Here is a 17404-nt window from a genome sequence, read left to right as displayed (position 1 = left end):
GCACTACAGGACAATCATGCCATGATGTAAATTTAAAAACATGCTGAACCCAACCGCACATTATATACATAGGCACAATGATATTAATGCTATAAAAAAGCAATACAGGGGTAGATTTAAATTTCAGAAGAGCATCTCCATCTGGGACATGGAGGAGAGAAGGAGGCAGGCAGGGGGCCACCAGAGGGGCTTGGGGGCTACGGGACAGGTTCCACCTCTTAAGTTGTATAGTGGCTGTGTTACGGAGCTGGGGCCCTCTGAGAACTTGAGGCAGCACGAAGACCCCCTCTTCAAACCCTGATTCTCGTGATCAAATCAGAAAGATGTCAGACCTGTCGCTCAGGGTAACAGGAATGAGTTTATTGAAGGTACAGGAAAAGCAAAAGGGGACACTCTCAAGGGAGAGAGTGGGTCCTCTCAGAGAGGAGAGGGACCACGCGCCTCTCCGGCACTCACGTTTTAGTGGGGATCCCAGAGACATTTCCAGAGAGTCCCGCCCAGGTTCACCTCTTGAGTTTTGACGGACAGCAGGGTAACCGCTGACTCTTAAGTCCCCACTGCCATGGCAACGCTAGATCACCGTGCCTGCGCTGACCAGTGCTAACTGGATTCTTAACCTCACATTCTTACGGGTTTCACTGTTAGGAGGAACTATCCTTACCTCCCTGAGTTTCAGGATCCAGTCACAAAGTCCTGGGTTCCTCCGTGGACATTACCTTGGGCCTGCATTTCTCCTGCAGATAGATAACAGGCAGTTTTCTGAAGATTGTGACATGGCCTGTCCACTTAAGCCAGGCAGGGCTGCAGGTAAATTGCTTCTTAGAAAAGAAAGCACGTGGGGGTCGGCACAGTGGCCCAGTTTATGGATTACTCTCTTAGCCTTGTGTTTCCACCATCCTCATCTGTCAGGAAGTGGTCTTCGTTATTATTTACACATCGCATACATCTGCAGTATACATTTTTTTTCTGTTCTTGTCTGAATTATTTTTATTTAAATTTATTCATTTATTTTATTACATTACAGTTACTTATACATCATGGTAGAGCTCCTTTTGACATATTCATAAATGCATATGACAAAGTTTTCTCCAAGTCGATCCTCAACACAACTCCCTTCTCCCCCTTCCTCCTCCCCTGATTTTCTTCCTCTGCTCTATCATCTTCTATTTATTTATTTTAACTGGTGCGTTATAGTTATATATGGAATTGGATGCGTGGAGGTACATCCACACAGGCACCTAGCAGAGTCTGCTCCACTCCGTCCCCTGTCCCCCACTCCGTCCCCCGTCCCCCACTCCGTCCCCCGTCCCCCACTCCTACCTCCCTCCCCCTTCCCTCTTGATCCTCACTTCTACTCCATGGATCTTCCCTTTTCTCGAGTTTCCCTTTTTTTCCTTCCTTTTCTTTCCCTCTCTAGCTTCCATATGAGGACTATAAACATTTGCCCCTGTCTTTCCCAATCTGGCTCATTTCACTTACTGTGATGCTCTCCAGTTCCGTCCACTTCCCGACAAACGGCATGATTTTGTTCCTATGACTGAGTCAGACTCCACTAGACATATGCCACACTGTCTTACCCCCTCGTCCGCCGATGGGCACCTGGGAGGGCTCCATATCTCGTGGACGGCGCTGCAGTAAACACTGGTGTGCATGTTTCACGACAGTAGGCTGATCTCAGATCTTTGGGATAAATACCGAGGAGTGGGATAGCCAGGGCATACGGTGGTTCCATCCCCCTCTTTGGAGGAATGTCCATCTTCCAGAGTGGTTGTTTCTATTAATATCATTTTTGATGAACAAATATCTGCATACAGTCCTGAGGTCCAATATAATGTCTCGATGTATGTGTACCAGGAGGAATTATCAAATCTACTAACACGTCCATCACCTCGCATATCAGTTTTTATGGTGAGACATTTAAAGGGTATCTTTTATTTTGAAATGTATGATCATCATCATTGGCTATAGACCCTGCTGTGCCCCTGATCTCAGGATCTGTTTCTCGGGTCTACATGACATTTCCTACGTTTTGGTCACGACCCCACCCCACCCCGTGGCCGAGTCTCTGACAACCGCTGCTCCACCCTCTTGCTCACCCTGCGTGCTCGTGTGTCAGATCTCGCACGCAGGCCCTGCTTTCTGTGCTGCCTTATTTCATTTAGCATGATCCCGTGGGGACGTTCTGGGCACCATCAGGGAGCCTCCCATTGAATCAAAGGCAGGTGTGGAGGAAGAGAAGACAGCGACCGTCACCACGACAGAATCCCATGGGCCAGACTCCAGGGAGCACCCAGCTCCTGACTGGGTATGTAATAACCCTGTGCGTGGCCTGTTTGCGAGAGTCACACCAACAGCAGCACCCTCATGACCATGACTGAGACCAAACAAAGGTGTAAAAGGTAGACCTGGAAATGATCGTAGTGCAGATTGGACTTAACAGGAAGAAGGCTTTTCCTGGAAACAACTGCAGCCTGATAAAAAGAATGAGTCACATTTCTGAACCTGATGCTCCTCACAGTAACCTAAAACATGTAAAGCAAAAACTGATAAACTCATAAGGAAAAGTAGTAAATCGATACATTTTAACTCACCTCTGTTGTTGGGTAGATCAAACGGGACAGGAAGTAAAACACAATTAACAAGTTCAAACTAATGGACAGGAGTAAAATAAAAGCAGCATAAAAAAAATGGAAGGGTCAAATCACTGAGTCGGAGAGGATATTTTCAACAGGTATGCTCATTACAGGATTGGTCTCCAATATGTAAAGAGCATCTACAGATAAGTAAGAAATGGTCTCCAGACAATGGGCAATGAATAAGAACAGGCCCAAGTGGCAAATGGAGACCCAAGCATATACCAGCCTTACTCTGAGTTGTTCCACCTCAGATCCATGTAGTGAGGCCCCAACCCTTGCTATCTCAGAATATGACTGTATTTAGACAGAGAAGTAATGAAGTTACAGTGAGGTCACTGGAGTGGGCCCTAATCCAATATGGATGGTGTCCGTAGAAGAAGAGGCAATTAGGACACACAAGAGGGACAACATGTGAGGACACAGGGAGAAGATGGCCATCTACAAGTTAAAGAGAGGCCTCAGACTGAACCAACCCTTGTCCTCAGACTTCTAGTGTCCAGAACTGTAAGAAAATATCTCTGTGTTAAACCAACCAGTTTGTGGTTCTTTGTAGCAACAGCTTCAGCGAACAAATACCCTTTTTTTTTTTTTGGGGGGGGGGGTACTGGGGATTAAACCCAAGGGCACTTAATCACTGAGCCACATCCCCAGCCCTTTGTTTATTTTCAATTGTGAGTCAGGGCCTCACTAAGCTTCTGAGGCTGGCCTCCAATTTGCAATCCTCCTGCCTCAGCCTCCCAAGCCACCAGGATTACAAGTGTGCTCCACTGTGCCTGGCTCGAACACATTCTTTCAATCAAAGAAAATTAAAGTTGCATTGCAATTCTACACCCAATAGATCAACAAAGGTAGAATGTCTAATCAAGTGATCTGTAAGATGTGGGGAGCAGAGTTTAGGGTAAAGTGTGTTGAGGAGTAGCATCTCTGCAGAACTGTCCAATGGCTGAATGTGCACAGTGAGCTCCCCTGGTCAAGGAAGTGTGAGTTTATTCCAGAGGTGTCAGGAAGTCATCGTGGTGGTTTAAATGGCGAGCTGCTCTGTGTTAGGTTGAGCCACATGAAACGGTCACTTCCACAGTCAAAACCAGTTGAATGTGGACGATTTTGCCTGCCTCAGCATTCTGTGCATCTATCAATAGGTTTCCAGCTGTTGGTTTTATGGGGAAAATCATATTTACAACCCTAAATGCAATACTATCTGTTAACAGGGTGACATCAGGGCCAGTCTCAAGTTACATCCAAATACCGAGAGCGACATGTGAGAACCAAGTGAGTCAGTTTCTTAGACTTCAATGTAAACACAATAAATAGGTCAGAGGAGCCTGCGTGGCCATGTGGGGTGCCCTCGGTGTTCCAGTCCCACGATCAAGCACCCGGTGGGTGGCTTTGGTTGTGTTTAGCAGCGAGCGGGTCTTGCTGTACCTAAGACCCACATCCCCTTTGGCAACAGATACTTAGTATGATTTTTCCAACTGACTAACTTGGTTCTCACATATCGCTCTCGGTATTTGGGATGTAACTTGAGACTTGCCCTGATGTCACCCTGTTAAAAAGTTGTGTTGAGACTTCAGGGTTGCGAAGACAATCTTTCCCACATAATCACATCATGGAACACCGTCTTTATAAGAATCCAGTGGGGAAATTTTCCCTTTGGTTTCAGTGGTAGGAAAAACATGCTTTTCACTGTATATCTGAAAATAACTAGAAGAATTTTAATATTCCCAACAAGAAGAAATGATGACTGTTCGAGGTGGAAGGTGTGCTAAATACCCTGATCTGACCTCTGCATACTGTAGATATATGTTGGAAAATCACTGTGCCCATGAATATCTATAATTGTGTCAATCTTTAAAAATCATGCTTTTCCTAAATAATTTTTTCACATCTTCCTTGAATCATGAAGCTAATCATATTTCTCCCTTTGCTCTGGATGCTGGGAAGGTTGAAGACACATTTGTGGCCGGTGTCACCCAGCTTTCCCCAAGCAGACAGGCAAGCAGACAGGATCTTTGGGCATAAGTTGGGGGCTCTTTTGCCTGATTTTCTTGGATTTACTTTATTCTTTAACCTCACCATTGGCTCACATTTTTAATTGTATCATGTTATGAGTTTCATGAAGTCACTTGAATCCTGTTTGGATCAAGATAGTTAATTGATGATTTTATAAAAAAGAAAAGGGTAGACATTGCATTCTGGACCCTGGCACATTGCAACAGCCAGACCAGGGCGTGCCCTCGCGGCCCTGCAAGGAAAGCCTCCTACCCAGACTTCTCCGCGGTCAGCTGTACTGCTCTCGTCTGCCGACTCCAGATGTCCATGACAATGTGCGGCGCTGTTTTGAGGACATAATTATGATTGTAGCTCAAGCAACATCATAAAGGACAATGGCAGAGAGCAGAACCGCTGGAAGCCACAGAGGGGTCAGTGAGAGGTCATTCTCTGTTCTCCAGGAATCATATCGAGTCTCTTTGGGAACATCGGGTCTGTGGCCCAGGGCATAATATGGATCTGTAGCAAGAAAAGCCACAACTTGAATTATTGCTTAAATGATTGTTCTTTTTACATTTGGTCTTCCTCGTTAGAATTCATTCCAGTCTGCAAGTTTCCTTGTGAAAATTCATGTTGTTCCTCCAAAGCCATCTGATGGAATTTTGAATGAGAGGCCCTCTGACAGTTCCGCTGCGAATCATAAGTCCAGAGCACGCGGTTATTAATGCAATGTTTCATAGCCCGTCAGTTATCGAATACAAATTGAGCATCTGGGAGGCATGTTGTATTTGAATCCTAAACCCTTCCATGCTTAGCAGATGCATCCAAGGACTCTTCCAGTTCTGCTGTGATCTAACTGTGTCCCCTGAAATTCGTGTCTTAGAAACTTAGTCTCCAAAGTCATGTGGTGCTGGTATTTGTCAGTGAGGCTTTGAGGATGTGATTAGGCTTGGGTGAGGTCATAGGGTGGGACTTGATGGCATTCGTGGCTTTATGAGACCAGGAGGAGAGACCTGAGCTGGCAGCTTGCCCTCCCCGCCCTGGGAGACCCAGCTCCAGGCTGGGGTGCAGCACGAAGCCCAACCAGCTTCTGCACAGATACTGGCACCATGCAGACGATTTCCCAGCCTTCAGGATTATGAGCTAAATAAACCTCTATTCTTTAGTAATTACGCAGCCTCGGGTATTTATTAGAGCAAAAGAAAACAAACAAAGGCAAGATCCAGGTGACGAAGCACAATGTCAAATAGCTCAAGTCAAAAATAAGGGCTGGGTGAATTGGAGCACGAGATGCGAAAGTCCTAAGTGAAATAATGGCACCTTGATTCAGTGAAAGGTGTGCATGTGCCCACACGTGTTTATCAAGAGGTCGGGTTTAGTTAGAAATGCAAAGACCGCTTATCATTCAAAAAATCTTCATCTGCTCAGGATAAAAATTCTTAGCCTTATAGAAAGAACTTTCCTATGTAGATGAATGATGTTAATCCATACAGCAACCATTTTCTTAATGATGAAATGCTTCATTCAAGTTCAGTGTGGGATGAAAGTGCCACAGTCCTGTCTTATACCCAACATTTCACTGGAGGCCCCAGGCTAGTGAAATAAGAAAGAAAAGGAAATATAAGGCATAATAAGGGCTGGACTAATATAAACAGGGCAGTTTTTAGGAGATCTAGTCATCTTTATGTGGCAAATAAACATGGAGCATCGGTGGAAAAGGGTTAAAACTGAGAGATGGATACAGGTGTCTGGATACAAGATAAACATACGTGATGTCAGAGTGCGCTCCTACCTCCCCAACAGCCAGTTAGCCAACTAAAAAGAAAAGGAAAAGGAAAAAAAAAAAGATTATATTCATAATAGCAATAAAACTGCCTTTAAAATCTTGGGATAAAAAATATATATATACTGGACCTTCAGGTAGAAAATTATAACTTTATTGATAGACATAAAAGAAGACAGATATCCCATGTTCATGGTTAAAAAAATATTCAACACTGTAAACATGTTAATTCTCTTTAATCTGTAAATTAAATATTATTCTAACAAAAATCAAGCAGAGATTTTAAAGAAACTAGGAACATCTATTTTTAACTTTTTGTGGAAAAGGCACCCAGATGAGTAAAACAACGTTGAAAAACGAGATTACAGATGTTTCTCCTCCCAGCCACCAGGGCGTCAACTGGCGCCCTCCCGGGCTCCAGTGTGTCAGGAGCCCCTTCCTGGGGCTCTCCTTATGGTCTTCCAGGCCACATTCATTATTCAAAGGGTGAATTCGGAGCAGCTGCATCTGGAAAAGGCCCATGTCCCCAGCCTGAGGTCTCAGGCCAGCCTTATTTTAACATTTCTTGTGAACAGTCCGCTATGCTGCAGCGTGTCCATTCGAGCAGAGATCACTTGGCAGAGCATGTCCTGAAACAGATCCAAACCCTAGCTGGTGCCCTCAGAGGGTCCTGGACCACCTGTCTTCTGCCAGAGCAGGTGGCTGCCCCCAACCCCAAAGTGAGGTGAAACAAGAGGGACCAGAGCTGTCCCTTGGTGGCAGCAGCCACGGTGCTGTTCCCCAGACGCTCATGGGGTCCTGGACGCCCAGCACCAGCAGTCTCCACAGGGCCTCGGCCGCCTCAGCCAGTCCTTTGGAGAGCCCTGCTGACTTGCCCCCATGCCCCTCTCATCCATCCTCCGCCCTGGGCCAGAGAGAGCTGCATAGGGAGGAAGCAGGCAGGGTAACTCCCTCGCCTCACCTCCCAGGTGATTTTCCGTCTTCCTGGAATGGGATCCAGTCCTTCCCTCCAGGTCAGTCTATTTTCTGTTGCTATAACTGAAGACCACAGACTGGGAAACTCACCACCCAAATTCAGTTTATTTAGCTCCCCGTTCTGTAAGCCCGAGCCTGTGGCTGGCATCGGCTTGGCACCTGGCAGGGTCTTCCCGCTGGGTCATGACAGCAGGAGGCAGCACGTGGAGAGCCGGCCCCTGTCCGAGGAGCCTCCACCACCAGGCCACTCCCACAACCCCGTAGTCCTCTGACCCTCTAACCCATGGCACGAGTCCCCTCCTGACGGTCACCTGTCCAAGCTCCCCAGTGGGTGGGTTTCCAACAGGAGCTTGGTTGGGACATTCAAACCAGAGGGCTTGGCCCCAGAGGTCCCGAGGCCTTGGCTGTGTCTCTGGCTCTCTGTGGCCATGCTGGCTTCTCACTCCGGTCCCTCCCTGGGCTTTGTCCTGTCTCAGAGCCTCAGACTCACTGTTCCTCAGCTCAGTGTCCCACCCCACCCTGCTGCTGCTCCTGTCCGTGTGTCCAGCCCTGCTCCAATCCTCAGAGCCTCCCAGACCCCCTTCCTCAGGTAGCCCACCTCGTCACCTCATTTCCTCGTGGTCCTTGTCACTCTCTGAGCTTACTCCCTGAGAGACTGCTCACCTGTTTCCCCCTCAAGCATCTAAGCTCATAGAGAGAAGGACCCGCCTGCCAGTCACTCCCTCCGTCACTCCCTCCCCTGGGGCCTCGCAGGGAACCTGGGAGCCGAGGTCCTCAGGAAATGATCGTTGAACGAATGAGTGATGTTGGCCCTGTGCAGGCAAATAGATCCAAGACACAGCACCCATAGAATCACTTTTCTGTATGTTTTAAACTTCTTGATGTCATAAACCTTAAAATCACATAAAATAGAATTTAAAAACTAAAGTTTTCTGTACAAAGCAACCTTTTCTCACTGAAGCTTCTAGAAATGGTATCTTCAGACCCAGAGATAGGCAAATATTGGGGACACCTGGGACACACCCCTCCCAAGGCTCTGGTGCCATTGCATGGGAAGGAATGCGTATCTCTGAGCCTGGAGCAGCCAGGGAAGGGCAGCGACGGCCTGTCCTCGACCCCCACAGCCCAGGAGGAGACTAACCATGCGTCCTCCATGACTCCTCCCATCTCTCCTCTATGAAGAGTGAGGCCTGTACCCCACTTTACCTGGCCTGGCTGTGACCATTTGGTGACTCCAAGTGGCTCATGGCTGTGGCTCAGTGTGTGAATAATGGTCCCTGAACCAGCCTCTTGGCCTTGGCTCAGGCTGTCCCTCTGGTCAGTCCTGCCCTGTTTTCCTGACCTCCTGTTCCCTCCAACCCACACCCACCTGCGGGAGAGCTGACTCCTCCTCTCCTCATCTCCATGGCACCCGTCCCTGCTCCGTCAGTGAGAGTCAGCCAGGCCCCCTCTCCCAGGGACCGTGCCTTCCTGCAGGGAAGCATCCCCAGCACACAGCCCAATGCCTGTGACAAGGTACACAGCTGGGAGATTCACGATTGGGGGGCACAATGATCCTGAACACTTTGAACAGCAGTCGGGGTGCGTCAGGCCCGCGGGTCTCCTCTCCTGCTGGCTCCCAGTTGCAGTGTGGGACTTCTGGGGCTGGGGTTGACTAGTCAGTTTCTAAGGCCATAAAGTAAACCCTGCCAGTTCCTTTTGTTCCTGGCCTGGGGTGTCCCAGAGCACCACAGCATTCAAGGGTTCCAAAACCAAGCTCTGAGTAGGACGCAGCAGCACACACACGGGGAATGTGGGGCTTCGGGGGAGAGGGAAGCGTCTTCAAAGAACAGCAAAGACATCCTGACAACAGGTTTCCCCCACTGTCACAAAGTACCTGAGACAATCAACTTCAAAAGAGGAAAGGTTATTTGGGGTCACAGCTTTAGAGGGTTCAGTCATGGTCACTTGGCCTGTTGCTTTGGGCCTGTGGCATCGCAGAACATCATGGTGGGAGCATGTGGCCAGAGAGCAGAGGGAGGAAGGGAGGGTCCCAACGTCCACTTCAAGGGCGTACTGCCAGGGACCTGACTTCCTTCCCCCAGGCCCCACCTCCTCCAAGTCCCCTCCTCCCCCATAGTGCCATAGCTGGTGACCAGGCCTTCAAATCAGGGCCTTGGGGAGCATCCAGATCCAAGCTGCAGCCCCATGGACCTAAAGCGTCCAACGAAAGCAGCAGAAAGACATGAGACTGTGTTGGATCCAGGGCTGGTAGAAGCACAGACTGTCCCCCAGCACCTGGGCACCAATGCTGCCCTTCACCTTGGCCACGTCAGAAGCGAGGCCTAGCAGTGAGGAGGCGCCTGGGGACCGAGAGCTTTTGCCGCTTCCCCTCAGCACCTCTCCCTGGGCCTCAGTTTACTCTTCCGTAAGACGGGGGCACTGGTCTTGGGGACGTTGGTGGCGCCTCCGCCCTGACTCTCTCTGTCCATCTGTGCCACTAGGTACTCCTTCCAGGACGAGGAGGACATGTTCATGGTGGTGGACCTGCTGCTGGGGGGGGACCTGCGCTACCACCTGCAGCAGAGCGTGCACTTCACTGAGGGGACCGTGAAGCTCTACATCTGTGAGCTGGCCCTGGCCCTGGAGTACCTGCAGAGGCACCACATCATCCACAGGTGACCGGCTGCTGGCGGGAGTCTGGGCTGGAGCGTGGGAGGGGTCGCGGTCTGCAGGAACCATGGGCGGGCTCTACCCCTCACTTTAGTTAGAAGTGGCTGCCGCTGGGGAGGAGAGAAAGCACCGCGGCTTGATCTGAGCTGCGCATTCTCTAGAGACCGAAGCCCACCCTACGGCCCGGTCGAGGTGGACCCTGCCTGCTGCCTGCACAACTGCCCCGTGCCCACTGCTGGAAGGGCACGGGGGTTCGTGGTTGGTTGGCCTCAGCTTCTCTGCTCCAGGGTGTCTTGGGGAGAACGGGAGGTTCTGTCCCTCCTTCCCGGGCTGGCAGGGTCACTGTGGCACTGAGTTGGGAGCAGGAGGCGGTCTGCCTTTTTCCTCTCCATGCTTTGAAGTCAGTGCTGTGCTTAGGGAGGGTCCCTTCACCTTGGAAAGCTGGTTCTGAGCTTTCGATAAACTCTGAGTGTCTGCTGCCTCCCTGGGGACCTCGCCTCTCCCTGGCAGCACCACACTGCCAAGGTGAGCCAAGCCAGTTTGTCTGCAGATGCAGAAACGCCAGGAGAGACTGGGAAGCAGCGGTTTCCTAGGTGGGGAGCCTTCAGCCCACGGGCGGGCGGGGCTCCAGGTGTGCAGCTGGGCTCTGGCCCTGGGCCCCTCTGCTCCTAACTTGAGTGATTTGGGAAGACTCAGGGGACAAGGACTTGAACTTCTGGTGAAGAAGACAGACGAAACACACACACCCCGACACTTTCTCCCTCCCAAAGTCCCAATGCAATGACAGAAATAAATGATGTTTAAATTCATAAGGATGGGGACACTGAATAGACACTGTAGCACACATGAGGGCACTGGAGAGAAGGCGGAGAGCGATAGATGACTCGGACACCAGAAACTGGGTGTTAAGTTGTCCTTGGGGGAGCCAAGACTGGTAACACCTCAGAATCCCCTGGAGTTTCCAGGATGGGCAGCAGATGCTATGGAGGGCGGGGAGGGGGAGAAAACAGGCCACGGCCCCGGGAACGGGTGGAACCCCTGGTCTCGAGCACCCCGGCCCCTCCCCACAGCATCACTAGATGGCTGCCCCTCGCGGCCCTGGCAGGAGGCGGAGGGCCAGTCCCCTAAAGAGAGTGACGGAGGGTCAGGTTGGGTGCTGTAAAAACAGCAAGACTACCTAAACGTGTCCGTGCCAGATGCTGAGATGGCCGCCTCCTCATTCCTACTGGGGTCTGACAGTGATGGCTATGGGCCTCATCCCCAGCAGGAAGCTCAAATGGTTTCCGTGGCAATGTGACTAAGCCAAGAGGAGAGCAACGGTGACGTCACAGGTGACCCGGGGCACCTTGGAGTGGAGCTGGAAGTCCCTGCTCATTATCAGCTCCCAGCTAGGGCTGAGAGGTCTGGGCTTATCAGACATCCAGGGAATCCTCTGACATGAGCATCAAGACCCAAACAAACCGGAGAACTAGGAATACCTGGAGGCTCTGGAGCATCCAAATAACTAGGATCAGTATTTTTCAGAGGGAGAAGAGAGTGTTTTGCAAGAATAAAACAGGAAAAGGTATTTTTTAAAAAAAATACAAGAACGTTGGAGCTCTTGCAAATTATATGTGTGAAAACAGAAGCTATGTTGGAAAACAAAGCCTTTTTAGGGTACTCCCATGAAGTACCCTAAAAAGAAAATATGAGAAAATTAGCGGCCCAGCCCAGAAATTTCAGCATGAGAAAGAGGGAAAACACAGAGGAAGAAATCATTAAGGAAATCATGAAAGAAAACCCCCGAGACCTGAAATACATGAGCCTCCAGGTTCAAAGAACCCCAAGGGCGCAGGGCTGTGGCTGGAGCCCAGCAAGATACTGCTCAGATCTGACAAGTACCGGAGAGGAGAGGCTGAGCTTCCAGGCTGACGGATGGGACGGGTTGCATTTCCTGGAGTCCAGGAGGTGGTGAAGACATGCCAATCAAGGGCAAAGCCGTGCATTTCCAGACTTCCAGGTCTCCAAGACCCGTGCTTTCCAAACGCCTTCTCTCGAGTACCAGAAAATTAGATGGACTCAAATGAAGGGACCAATCAAGAAGAAGAAAAATGATCCAGAAAGCTGGAGCCCAGCAAAGAAGAGGGGCGAGGAGGTCCCGGGGATGGTGTGGAAGGGTGTCCACTGTCCCTCAGGGCAGCCCTAGGCCAGCTGTGATTGAGTAGGTCAAAGACCCCAGGAGGGACTTCTTCAGGGAGGACGGAGAGAATTGAGGGCTGTCTCCAGAGGAGAGGTTTTAGCTGGTAAAGAACCTGAAGTTGAAATTAGGGAAAAGCTAATTTTAAAAAGTCAATGATTCAAAGTAAAACAATTACTATTCTTAGAGAGTGAAAATCTTCTACAGTGGATTTTGTACTGCCTCTGCGTATCATTCAGCTCACTAAATGGGTCATCTGTGTACATAATACCTAATTATAATTACCTGAAAATTGATCTAACTAAAAATACGATACTATTCCTTTGAGAAAATAGGGGACTGGGAAGGATGGGTGTGCGTCTCAAGGACTGGAGAGAAGAAAGGCTGTCAAGCCCTCTCTGTCAACGGAGAGAGCCTGAAATTAAAAAGTGAAAGGACCATACAAATCCATCATGCAGAGAGAAGGAGTTAAATGCCCCAATTACAGCCTGGTGGATGGATGGGGAAGGACAAATGAGGGAAAATGGTAGGGATGGTAGCTGTATTATAGCAAAACTTGCAGAACTATTTGTCTTTGACTATTTGCCTGTGCAATTTTGATACAAATAACAACAATGAAAACAATGAAATAAAGGAGGAGAGGAGGAGGAGGAGAAGGAACAGGAGCACAGCTGTGGGCAGCAGAGAGCTTGTTCTGGGACACGCAGAGAGGGTCAGCGTGAGGCTGCTTCACCCGACCGTCACCAGCTTCGGCACGAGGCGCCGTGGTTCTGGGGTCGGTCGGTGAGCACTGTGCCATTTGGTCAGAGGGTGCCAGGGCACTGTATGCTCCTGTGGCTGGGTTCACTGAAGGCCCAAGAGGAGCGAGCTCTTCACCCATCTGGTAACGGTCCTTTGTGAACTACCACAGCCATCCCTGCACTCTGCACTAAATGACCCACGTCCCCAAGTTCCCTGAGATACAGAATCATACAGACATTTTCGAGGCTGATGCCAGCTTCCCAGAGCAGAGGCCAGGATGGACCAGCAGAAAGGGGACTGTCCCATTGGAGCACAGCTGGCTGGAGCCATTTCCTTTTGGCAATGTTTTAAACTCACTCTCAAAGACACTTCTCCCGTGGGGGTCACCTGCCCTTTGATTTCAGACACACCCCAGAGAAGGGACTGTTCAGTAATCTAAAGAATGCTTTGAGTCCTTAAGTAAATGTGTGACATGAGTGTCAACTTGACTGGGCTAAGGGGTGCCCACGAAACATTATTTGGGGATGTCTGGGAGCAGGTTTCCAGAGGAGATCAGCATCTCAGCAGGTGAGCTGGGGAGAGCAAGAGGCCCTCCCCACTGTGGCCAGGCATCCCCCAGCACCCACCCCCAGGGCCTGGAAGAGCATGGAGGAGGCAGAGGAATTCACCTCCCATGGGGAGCCTAGATGCCACCCCTCCTGTCCTCAGGATGCTGCTGCGGGATCTTGGCTGAGGCTCAGGCTGCATCTGTGTGCCCAGCCTCCCAACTCTCAGGCTTTGGTCTTGCAGTCACATGCTGGCTGTCCTGGGCCTCCAGCGTCAGACAGAGGACTGAGTCACCAGCCCCCACATATCTAGGTATGTCTTGTTGGTCCTGCTTCTCTGGAGAACCCTGACTGTGCAGCTGAATTACCTTACCCAGTCTAAATTAGAGACTTGGCAGAGATTAGTCATCTCTCCCCTCCCACATGGTTCATAAATCCCTTTTCCAATGTGTACAGATTCAAAATTATGTGAGTCTGTTCATGCTCTGCATAGGGATGAATGGCAATGCTGTGGGGTGTTTTGCATTAATTCAACAGCTGAATTGATAAACCCCCCACTGCATATGTGCCTGATGCTTTCAAGGCCTGTACTTTATATCCACAGACAAATGTGGCTTGATTGACAGTGGGCACACTTGGGAGTGGGAGAACCACTCCATAAGTGCACGTGTGGGCTGGACGGCTGCTTTAGTCAGCTTCTTCAGTGCTGTGACCAAAACACCTGACAAGAACAATTTTGAAGGAGGAATAGTTTATTCTGAGGCTCACAGTTTTAGAGGTCTCAGCCCATAGAAGGCTGGCTCCATTCCTCAGGGCTCAAGGCAGAAGATCAAGGTGGAAGTGTGTGGTGGAGAGAAGCAACGCAGGACATGACCAGAAAGCAGCAGAGAGACGGAGCACAGCGCACCATTTATAAACCTCAAAGGGACTCCCACCTCCTCCAGCCACACCCCACCCACCTTCACTCACCACTGGGGGTTAGTTTCACTGACTGGGTTAAGGCTCTCATTACCCAGTCCTTTCACCTCTGAACTTTCTTGCATTGTCTCACACATGAGCTTTTGGGGACCCCCTCATATCTAAACCATAACAGTGGCCATGGGTTTCTGTCTTCCATCTTGGTGGACGTGGGTGAGTTACTTAACTCCATCAACTTAGCTCTTTGGACCTCAGTTTCATAATCTGTAAAATGGCCTCTTGGCATGGACTTCACTGGACCATTATGCAAATTCTATGAGAAAATGTTCACAAGGAACGTAGTTGTCTTGGCTTCTTTTCGAAAGCTCACTCTTCTCTTCTTTGGAGGACCTGACTTTGAACCCAGGAGTTCCATCTGACCTGTGATGTGGGTCTTCAAAAAATATGAGGTATTTTAGGGTGGAGCCTGGTGAGTGTGGTAGTGTTCAAGCAGGAAAATGCTACCGTGGTTCAAAATAAGACATTGTCTTCAAATAATCGGATCTGCTCTCTGAGGCATCTAAAGTGTCTCCTGGTTTTTTCAGCATCTATCTGGTCCAAGCAGAGTGAGCCCCTGGGGGCAGTAAATAATGCTGAGATGCTGCCCCTGCACCTGAGCAGCTTCCCAGGGGAAGGGGCACCCATCTCAGGGGCCAGAAGACTGCCACCAAGGATGAGACCGTGGTAGGTCCCCGGTCAGCAGCTGCAGGTACTCGGGGAGCCCAGTGGGGGGCAGGAGCACAGAGTGGGCAGGAAGAGACTCTGCCAGCTTGGCCTGCCATTGGGGGAACAATCAAGAATTAGCCCAGAGGACAGGAATGCAGAAGGCACAGGGCGGGTGGACCCTGCGTGGGAGAGGGTGCTGGAGATGGACCACAAGGGGCCCTGTTTGTATCGACTGGTTGAAGCGTGGAGGTGATGTGGTCCAATTTGTCACAGAGTGATTTTTCCAGAAGATCAGAAGCACTAGAATGTGCTTCCAGGAAGATTCTTCATCCAGGGCAGGATTAGTTACACCAGGCTTCCAGAGGAACGGGTTGTCCAAAATCCAATTAGTAACCAGGACGACAGTGAATCAAATGTATTGTGTGCTTGTGTGATGAGACCACTGGAAATCACATGCTTATGTGTGTAAGGTGGCTTGTGTGTGTGTGTGTGGGGGGGTGTTTCTAGGTGCATGTGGCACATACATGTGATTGCACATATGTAGCACATATAACTTATTTATAGAGAAATACACTCACATGCACACGCACGCAGTCATCTCATCTAATTCTCATAATGATGAGCTCAGTACCATGGTGTCCCCGTGTAGTAGTGAGATTGGATGGGTCTCCCGAGAACAGCTGGCAGGTCATGCCTCCTTTTCTAGCTCCTCTTTAATCTTCCTCACCGACACAGGACCTGGCCCGTAGTCAGGAGAAGAGCAGGAAGGGTAGGGTCTCCTCAGAACCACTCAGAGCCACAAGCTCCAGGCAGGAAGCAGGGTCCGCGTCCTGCCCTGCTGTCGGGAACTTCTCTGCCAGGTATTTCTGAGAGCTGGAGAGCTAGCTCCTCAAAAGTTAGTGGGGACCCAACATCTATTACAGCAAGAATTCCCTAGACGTCTCAAACTTGGTGTTAAACACTTCTCCGGTTTTGCTTAGCACTGTTTTATAGTCGTGATTTTTTTCACATGAAAAAATGCTTTCAACCAACCTTCAGTCAAATAAAGAGAAGGAAGCAAGGATCACCGGGTCTTGGTGGACAGGCAGGTGCCTTGAACTGCACCTGTCCACAGGAAAAGAACCAATTTGAGGAAACTTCCTCACACCTCACACAAGGCTCGGGTCCCCAGCCACTTTCTCTTCTCCTGGTCTTTTTTCAAATCTAGGGTCACATAAACAGGAAGCTGTGCACAGCAACCATTTGTTCACTGTTTCGAATATAGCACTGATTCAAAACTCATGGAAGTTGATTTGGTTCAACGTTTTTGATCAACTTTTCACTAGTGGGAAAGGGAATCAAGGTACAGATGGGTTGAGACACTCATCCACGACTGTCCCTGAGACAGAGAGCTTACCCTGGATCAGCCAGGTAGACCTAACTGTATGAGTTCACTTCCCATTGCCTGAGCCTGGGTACTTAACAAAGAAAAGAGGTTCCTATGCTCACACTTCTGGAGGTTGAGAGTCCAAATAGCAGGGTGGAAACATGTCTGAGAGGGACAGAGAATGAGAAGCCAGGAGGCCAGACTCCTCTGAGAACCATGTTAATCCCTTCCAAGGCCACACTCCAATGACCTAAAACTCTCCCACTAGGCTCCACCTCTTAAAGGGCCCACATTTAACATTGCCACACTGGGACCTAACTTCCAATACTTGAATGCTTGGGGACACACTTGGACCACACCCAGATCAAAGGTCTTTAAATGTGGGAGGGGGAGGCAGAAGAGGAGCCACAGAGACGCAACAGAGAGGGACTCACCCTCTACCTACCATGGCTGGCTCGATGGTGGGGAAGGGGCCCTGAGCCAGAAACACAGGTGTCTGCCTCTAGGACCTGGACAAAGGAAGGGATCAGAATTTCCCAAGAGCCCCAGGAGGAACACAGTCTTCTGACAGCTTGATGTTGCACGTTGGACTTCCAACCTCCAGAACTGAAGGTAACATTCTTGCTTTAAGCCCCTAAATCTGTGGTAATGAGATACACTCACCAAAGGAACCTAACACTCTGCCTCCCTGGGATGCTGAGAGAACAAACTGAAATAAGGTTTGTCGCATGTTAACCTAGAATCTAGTAAGAGCTCGGTAAAGATGAGCCTCTGCAACAATGGCTACAGGAACCCCTGGGCAGACCCACCCCTGCCCTCTCCACTTGCCTCAGCTCCCTCCTCCGGTTCCCCCCACCGACCTCAGAGGCCCACTCACCCCAGCTCCTGCTCCTCCTCCAGGCCCTGCCATTCCCCCCC

The 17404-nt window shown here is 49.9% G+C and overlaps 1 protein-coding gene across 6 annotated transcripts in view; it reads left to right on the top strand.

Moving 5' to 3' along the window:
• The window catches only part of Stk32b (serine/threonine kinase 32B), a 269438-nt gene that overhangs the window by 161406 nt on the left and 90628 nt on the right, over positions 1 to 17404 (top strand). For all 6 annotated transcript variants that reach the window (XM_048784164.1, XM_048784166.1, XM_048784161.1 and 3 more), the window contains one exon: positions 9867 to 10040. In XM_048784164.1, coding sequence (XP_048640121.1) covers positions 9867 to 10040 — 174 coding nt within the window. The remainder of the gene's footprint in view (positions 1 to 9866; positions 10041 to 17404) is intronic.

Source organism: Marmota marmota, unplaced genomic scaffold (assembly GCF_001458135.2).
Source record: "Marmota marmota marmota unplaced genomic scaffold, marMar, whole genome shotgun sequence".
NCBI lineage: Eukaryota > Metazoa > Chordata > Mammalia > Rodentia > Sciuridae > Marmota > Marmota marmota.
This window is presented reverse-complemented; position numbering and strand designations above follow the sequence as displayed.